This window comes from Diadema antillarum, unplaced genomic scaffold, assembly GCF_040938485.1.
Source record: "Diadema antillarum isolate AM-2024a unplaced genomic scaffold, OU_Dant_1.0 scf00000227, whole genome shotgun sequence".
In the NCBI taxonomy this organism is placed as follows: Eukaryota; Metazoa; Echinodermata; class Echinoidea; order Diadematoida; family Diadematidae; genus Diadema; species Diadema antillarum.
In genome coordinates this window covers 317,343-326,097 of record NW_027271116.1, presented here as the reverse complement: position 1 = coordinate 326,097, position 8,755 = coordinate 317,343, and the positions used below count along the sequence as shown (strand labels likewise).

Sequence of the window (8,755 nt, the reverse complement as noted above, 5' to 3'; positions counted from 1 at the left end):
ACTTTCCCCAGTACCTTTAAACATTCTTCTGCATGTCATTGTTTTTCCAGTCCTTATGCATAGTGGCCCAGAAAAAAAAAAACAAAGAACAGGGACACAATATGTGGATAGAAGAACTATAATAACTATTGATTCAGCAAAAAAAAAAAAGTAAACACTAGACTAAACTAAAGACTAGAACTTTCACATGAATTTTATTTTCGCGAATCTTGGCGCTCACAAAATTCATGAAATTAAAATGCATTCCTTGTTTTACAGTATTCTTCATTTCCTTTCACTATTTTTTCCCTTTATTTATCTTTGGAGGGTTACACAGCCTTTATAGAGATCAAAGGCTAATTTTTGCACATTATTGGCATTTTTATTGTGTTGGATTTGCCTTTTGTTCTCATGGTTATATGGAAGAATTTAAAATGCACGCGAACATTCCTTGTTTTACAGTATTCTTTATTTCCTTTCACTATTTTTTTGCCTTTATTTATCTTTGGAGGGTTACACAGCCTTTATAGAGATCAAAGGATAATTTTTGCACATTATTGGCATTTTCATTGTGTTGGATTTGCCTTTTGTTCTCATGGTTATATGGAAGAGCACCTGCGCTTGAATGCCAACCTGTCCATTTTTGCAATTTTTACTTTTGTGCCTTGAAAAAGAAAAAAAGAATGTGTTCACTCCTGAATGCTGACAGTTTCCCTTTATATTGACCTACTTGGTTGATAGTCAATTAAATGACCTTAACCTTGGTACTAATGTATATAAAACACCATTATTAGCCAGATAGTCTTTAAAAAGATTAAATTAAAAAAAGTGTTTACTTTCTTTTTTTGCTGAGTGTAGATATTATTCACATCATATTAATATACATCTAAAACTGTCATTTGCAAATTATCACAAGAGTCTACTCGCGAGATCCCTCACATTTACACTGGGCTGTAATGAAAGAATAGTGGTTCTGCACTCCCATCGCCTTTCACATCCTTTGATGCAACTGCAATGCAAAAGCTCTGAGCAAACTGGAAGATGACTCCATACAATTGTCCTACCAGGACGCGTGTTTTTTTTAGACGGCACAGATTGGGGACCCTAACCCTAGCTCTAACCCTAACCATCAAACCCTAACCCTAACCCTAACCCTAACCCTAACCCAATGTGTTTCCCATAGGTTTAATACGCGCCATGCCCCAATCTGTGCCATCTAAAAAAAAAAAACGCTACCAGGACAGCCCCGTCATTCTGTTGAAGGAAGGCTCATGATCAGTTTACAGACCTGACTCTAGGAGTGCCCGGCTTGATATACAGCTCTCCTTACATGCTGGATGAGAGTGCCTTTAGTTGGAGAGATGTTGTTTACATCATTATGTAATTCTAGCAAACAGATGTAGTCTTGTTTCATTAAAAGACTTGTTGTGGTGCTTGTATTGTCTTACATCAAGACAACAAACCTTCCAAAAGTGTTTAATTTTGTCATCAACATCTAAAAGCTCAGGTTCATTCATCAATGCAAGACATCTTTAGTAAAACTTCGGGATAAGCCATCCATGTTTCCCATGCTGATCACTTTCCTTTGCCAAAGAATGAAGAAGCAATATCACAAACGGTAAACGCAAATCATAGGTTGAGATGGTTCTATAGTTGCTATATTACATGACAGCCATTTTGAAAAATGGCCGCCACAGCCCCACAGGCAGAATCAGAGTGGCTTCCATATCAGAAACGACTTGCATTGGCATCATGTAAATGTGTACCAAGTTTCAAGCTTTTACCATAAGGTGCACGATTCACCCCAAAAGCGCTTTACCGACTCCAATAAAAAGTTTACACTTAGAAATTGCTACTTATCTCAAACATCCGTTTGCTAAAGCTGTCATTCCCCTCAGCCGAATCATGAGCTGAACTGTGATCGAACCACTGACTACAGTGGATCGGACTTCTTCGGACTCAGGGAAGTGGGCCAAAGCATAAGCGCTAAAGAGGAGTCGATAGCGTAGGTCTCTATAGGAAACTTGCGCCGTGCGCCCGCGTACGCATTTGACTAAAACACCGGGACCATGCACCTTTAACATATTGAGGTTCTAAAATAAAAACAAAACTTTTGAATGCAAATTAGCAATGTTTTACAAGAAAAAAAGAAATGAGTACTTCACAGAATCCAAATAAATTGCACGTTCAGAAGCTTCTGATAATCACCAAACCCCAAACTTGGGCAACTGTGATTTTGACATGGCTTAGGAAAAAGACCGATGTTCCGTCATCTGTAATTGTACAATGTATTTGCAAATTTGAACTTCCATATTAAAGGAAAATTTTTAAATTGATGCAGTTACATGTTTTCCTCCTTATCGACTCAAACTGTGTTCAATCTATCAATGACTACAAACTGAATGACTGCAACAGAAATACAATGTAAAACGCATCCATTATACTTTACACTCCCTTAATATGCAATTACCATTGATATGAGGTGAGGATAAACTGCCATAATCTGTTATGGACCCTAATGTAATATCTGTGAACAAAATCAGAGTCAGGGCATCAATGAAATGGCTTTGCAATTGCCTTGTTTCATTTTATGATGCTCTCCTGAACGTGTCAAGAGTAACACTATGGCCCGAATTCACAAATGAGGTTTAAACAATCTCCTAGGGTTTCTAAGCATACTAAACTCCGCATATTGCTCATGTGCACGCTTAAAGAAATACATAATTGGATCACATGCAGTGTGCGCTTACACTCAAAAAACCTAAGAGGGTGTTTCAACCAGGGTTCGCAAGCACAATATGCACTCTAAAAAAATGAGTATGAAAAAGTTAGCTTTCATTGTTTTGATCTTTGATTTTTATAAACATAAGTGTCCTTCTAAGATTTGACATATCTGACACCCACCCTAGCCTGAATCAAAAACATTATATCGACACTATGCTCTAAACAAACATTATGAGACGTTTCTTTATTTCAATTTGGCTCTTGATTTGCCCCTCTTTCTCTCTATTGCATAACATAAGATCATTGCTAAACTTGGAATTTTCGTGCTAAAATTCCAAACATGTATAGAAAACATTATCACAAACGCACCTTTCAATCAGCAAACTAATAAACACTCAAAGAATATTAAAAACAAGCACTTAATGCATACTGTAAAAGTGGATATTTTCGCGTAACTAATTTTTCGCGCTTGGCCGTGTCAGAAGAGTTTCACATGTTTTTATTTCCGCGGAATCAAGACATTGCTCACAGGAACGTATGGCACGCAAAAATATTCGCGTGCTTTTATTTTCGTGCTAGTTTCTGGTTGTGCGAAATGCGCGAAAATTTCAACACCGCGAAAATTTCCACTTTTACAGTACTGCTTGATGGCATATAACAATGCAGTGTGTAAGTTTTTCATTGAAGATGATCTACTTACACTGTGTTATCTAATCAAATGACCATTAGATAGATGCCCACCTATAGTTCCATTGCAAACTTTCAAATAAAAAAGTAAATTTGTCAAAAAGAAAGGCATCCTGTATTTAGGTATTAATGCATGAGCAAACAATAGGAAAAGTGGAGAGAAATTGTACTTCAGCACAACACTTTACACAATGGTAATCATTTGCAAATCCAATCTTAACTGGTTAACAGAATCATTTACCAGGTGAACTTTCAGATTAGCGTTTAAGTCTTTTTAACTGCAGCCTTTCTTTTGCTTTAAACTTGCATGTGCACGCTTAAAAAAATACATGATTGTAACCACATTCAGTGTGCGCGTACACTTAAAAAACCGAGGAGGGTGTTTAAACCAGGTGGGGGTTTAAACCTCCTTCGATAATTTGGGCCTATGGGTTTAAACTTACCATATCTCAGTCATTTACGGATAAAGTTTGTGTTACTTAGATGCCGAATACAACTTGAATATTTGATTTGCTAAAATATTCGGCCTTATTTTTAACCATTTATTGCTGTTATAGAAAAATGACATATATATACCAATGTTGTGTGCAAGTCTTTCATTGTAGATGTTTAAGAGAAGTCTACAGTCTTTTCACCTGCAGGCTTTGTTTTGCTTGAAACTGTTGCGAACGTAATCTTTGATATTACGCCAGGTTCTTTCATGCAAGATGGGCTCCTCTTTTAAGCACTGCTCAATTTGTGATTTGCCAGGAAGAGTGTTGGTCAAAATGAGTTGATGGAAGTGACGCTGGACTGCTGCTTTTTCACCTGGACTCCATCGCTTCCATTTTTTGACATTCCGATTCCTCGTCATAGGTGGGTGTTTTCTCTTTGTACCTCTCAGTGGAGCCACCAAAGACTCTGCATCCAGACATGGAGAATGTGACTCACTCATCATGGCTTCCTCTGCATCTGACAGCACATCTGCCTTGTAATCATCACCAAGTTCTACCAAAGAAACAAATTAGCAATTGCATCAAAAGACTATACAGTGCACTCCCGTTACAACGAACACGGTTATAACGAAATTTCGTTAGAACGAAGTAAATCTTCTGGTCCCAAAATTATCACCATTAAAGTCAATGGTACAAAATTCGCTTATAACGAACATGGTTATTGCGAAATTTCCGTTATAACGAAGTCATTTCCGAGCTCCACAGACAAAGAAAAACAAAAGAAATGTGCTCCGTTATAACGAAATGCGAATTGCTTTCGAAAATACGTAGCGGAACAAGCATATATAGCGTCTCTGCTTGGGTGAACGCTTCACATCAGTGTGTGTTCGTTCCATGTGTCACGCACAGTTTCTGAGGGGAACTTGCGTTTATTATTGTAATATAGTTATCCCGTCACATTTCACATAGCTTTCCAGTGTATGATGAGTATTCAGCAAACAGAATATGTTATATATACGTGGTTTCCTTGTTTTCATTATATATCGTATTGTTCGGTTATAACGAAATTTCGTTATAACGAAAGAAAACTGCCGGTCCCGAGCATTTCGTTATAACGGGAGTGCACTGTATATAGTTTCATACGTAGAGGAATGTGTACAGAGTAACTAGAAAATGTAAATTGTGCAGTTAATTCTAAACTGATATTAAAAGTGTATGCATGAATCACAGCAACTGTAAAACTTCATGATTGACTAATGTTTACAAAATCTGAGTTATAATTATGTGCAGGTTGAACATAAGATCATTGCTGAACAGGGAATTTTTGTGCTAAAATTCCCAACATGTACAGAAAACACTATCACAAAACACTTTTCTATCAGCAAACTAATAAACACTCAAAGAATATAAAAAACACGCACTTAATGCATACTGCTTGATGACATATACCAATGTTGTGTGCAAGTCTTTCATTGTAGATATTTAAGAGAAGTCTACAGACTTTTCACCTGCAGGCTTTGTTTTGCCTGAAACTGTTGCGAATGTATTCTTTGATATTACGCCAGGTTCTTTCATGCAAGATGGGCTCCTCTTTTAAGCACTGCTCAATTTGTGATTTACCACTAATTCCAGGAAGAGTGTTGGTCAAAATAAGTTGATGGAAGTGACGCTGGACTGCTGCTTTTTCACCTGGACTCCATTGCTTCCATTTCCTTGTCTTAGGTGGGTGTTTTCTCTTTGTGCCTCTCACTGGAGCCACCAAAGACTCTGCATCCAGACACGGAGATTGCGACTCACTCATGGCTTCCTCTGCATCTGACAGCACATCTGCCTCGTAATCATCGCCAAGTTCTACCAAAAAACAAATTAACAATTGCATCAAAAAAGACTATGTAGTTTCATACGTAGAGGAATGTGTACAGAGTAACTAGAAAATGTAAATTGTGCAGTTAATTCTAAACTGACATTAAAAGTGTTTGCATGAATCACAGCAACTGTAAAACTTCATGATTGACTAATGTTTACAAAATCTGTGTTATAATTATGTGCAGGTTGAACATAAGATCATTGCTTAACAGGGAATTTTTGTGCTAAAATTCCCAACATGTATAGAAAACACTATCACAAAAACACTTTTCTATCAGCAAACTAATAAACACTCAAAGAATATAAAAAACAAGCACTTAATGCATACTGCTTGATGACATATACCAATGTTGTGTGCAAGTCTTTCATTGTAGATATTTAAGAGAAGTCTACAGACTTTTCACCTGCAGGCTTTGTTTTGCCTGAAACTGTTGCGAATGTAATCTTTGATATTACGCCAGGTTCTTTCATGCAAGATGGGCTCCTCTTTTAAGCACTGCTCAATTTGTGATTTACCACTAATTCCAGGAAGAGTGTTGGTCAAAATAAGTTGATGGAAGTGACGCTGGACTGCTGCTTTTTCACCTGGACTCCATTGCTTCCATTTCCTTGTCTTAGGTGGGTGTTTTCTCTTTGTGCCTCTCACTGGAGCCACCAAAGACTCTGCATCCAGACACGGAGAATGTGACTCACTCATGGCTTCCTCTGCATCTGACAGCACATCTGCCTCGTAGTCATCGCCAAGTTCTACCAAAAAACAAATTAACAATTGCATCAAAAGACTAATATATAGTTTCATATGTAGAGGAACGTGTACAGAGAAACTAGAAAATGTAGTTTGTACATGTATTCTAAACTGATATTAAAAATGTTTGTATGAATCGCAGCAACTGTAAAACTTCATTATTGATTAATGTTTACAAATTCTACATGTATGTTATAATATGTGCAGGTTGTATGTGTTGTTTTGGTATGTTAGCATGTACTTAGTCCCCTCCCCCCACTGATAGAACAGTGCATGATCAGTGAAAGCGCTACTCTGATGAAAGAAGACATAATAAATAAATTAATTAATTAATTTAATAATTAATTAATAAGCAATGGCCTGTGTAGGCAATCCTCTAGGCTAGGTACATGTATAATATGAACTATTAAACTAAAGCACATTTATCGATGGTGTACATAAGTTTGTAATACCGAAGTATTTGAATAAACATTTAAACTTTCCTAAAAAACCGATACATTTAATTCTTGAAGTATTTGTTGTGGTTTTTTCAACTAACTCCAAGAATATGATATAAGCAATCGACAGAGTTGGCATAGTTGTATTACTATCTGGTGCCTTGAACATGGTAGCATGTAGCTGAACCCTATTCTGTCTGGGCTTTTTGTGAGCACTTTCTGACTGAAAGGTCTGATTGATGCGAAATTATGCAGAACGTTATTGCTCATGTAAATAGTATCGCTGCATTTGATTTTTGGAGAAAAAAGAATTCATTGCTTTATTAATTCATGCAAATTATGAAATAATTCAAGCAAATTTGTATTCTATTGTTTTACCAATTCCTTCCATGTATTTTACTGTTTTTATCTTGTGTGCTTCTTTGGGAATTTTTTGTTTCAGAAATGTATCTTGGTAAGTATCAAGACAAGGAAGATAAGCCAAAAGGCCTAGAAGACTCAACTAGGAGTGTAATAGAGGAATTTAGGAAAATCATTTTTTTTTTTTGGTACACAAACATATATGCAAAATGTCAATTTTCATTAAATTTTGGCTCGACATGTCATGACATGATGTTGTGTAACTGAGGGTCAAATTTTTTTGAACTTGGTCTCAAAAGTTGCGAGAGTTGCATGGCAGTCTGGGATTTTGTGGGGGGAGGGGGTCCAAATTGACACCCCCCCCCCCCCTCCCCCACATCAGAATAGGGTTAAACATTCAGGCTAACAAAATGATAACAGAAAACTTTCAAAATGTACACAATATAAAAACTTTCATTTACCTTCATTGAGCACAGGCACACTATCCAGCGTGTCACCTTGAGAGAGTCCTTCCCCACCTTGTTCCATCGAAAGTAGGATCTTGGATACTTTAGCCACTTGCAGCACTTCATTTGGGAGTCTGTAGAAATCTCCATGTACTGTATGCAAGTCATGTCCTAAGAAATTGGCCACAATATCCATCTCATTTTCCTTCAAGCTGAGGAGCTGGCACAAGGTTCCCAGCTGTTTCCTCAGTAGTGTTCCTGTGATTGTATCTGGATGCTTGACCTCACTCAGAGAGCTAAACTTGCGTAAACAGTCACTAGCTCGAATATGCCCCAGTGACATATTATGAGATCGAGCAAACAAGTACTCATTTTCTGGGTTGACTCCTGCTTGATGTCGGTTATCAACTAGAGCAGAAATCCATTCCTCCATCTCTGATGTTAGTAGGGCAGGGACTGATCTGCCTCTTCTCCCAACAAGCTCCACCCGAGACAACTTCTTGCACAATTCCTTTTCGAGTTGGGAAAGGGACTTGACAACGGTTGAATCTGGTAATCCATCTAATTTCTTGTAGTCACTAAGCTTCATTTTTGACATTTCTCCACTTCTTCTTCTGTTGAACATGGTAATTTGGGCTAGAGTTACTTCATTCAAGTCATTCCATGCTTCTGAATCACTCGTATCTGCAGCCAGTCTCTCGTAACTTCTTCTTCCCCTTTCCTTCAAGAAGTTAGTAAGATGAAAAACATCTTCTGTGAGAGGGAGAAGCTCAACGCGATTCCTCTTCTGTTCATGCAGAGTTCTAAGGGCACTGGAGGAAATGAAGCATGACCAATCACTTGTGCAACGCTTACTGAATTTCTTCGCATTGTGGTACATATTGTCATCTCCACTTCCGGATCCCTTGCCTTGTTGTACTTTGGCCATTTTCTGCAAAGTGTGCCCTAATTTCATTGCTAGGGATGGTATTTTGTATTGATGTGTCTCTTCATCGTACCCAGCCACCTCCTTCACTGCTGCTACCACGGTCTTGAACTTCCTCGGGTGAATGAATTCACTCATATGAGCATTCTTGT

The 8,755-nt window shown here is 37.7% G+C and overlaps 1 protein-coding gene across 1 annotated transcript; it reads right to left on the bottom strand.

Annotated features, from left to right (window-relative positions):
• Positions 1 to 6,090: 6,090 nt before the first annotated feature.
• Positions 6,091 to 7,874, bottom strand: LOC139724760 (uncharacterized). Its single transcript, XM_071635880.1, has 2 exons — positions 7,694 to 7,874; positions 6,091 to 6,437 (listed from the first exon to the last, which is right to left on the bottom strand). The coding sequence occupies exons 1-2, from the start codon at positions 7,872 to 7,874 to the stop codon at positions 6,091 to 6,093; spliced, it is 528 nt and encodes a 175-aa protein (XP_071491981.1).
• Between the last annotated feature and the right edge of the window lie 881 nt (positions 7,875 to 8,755).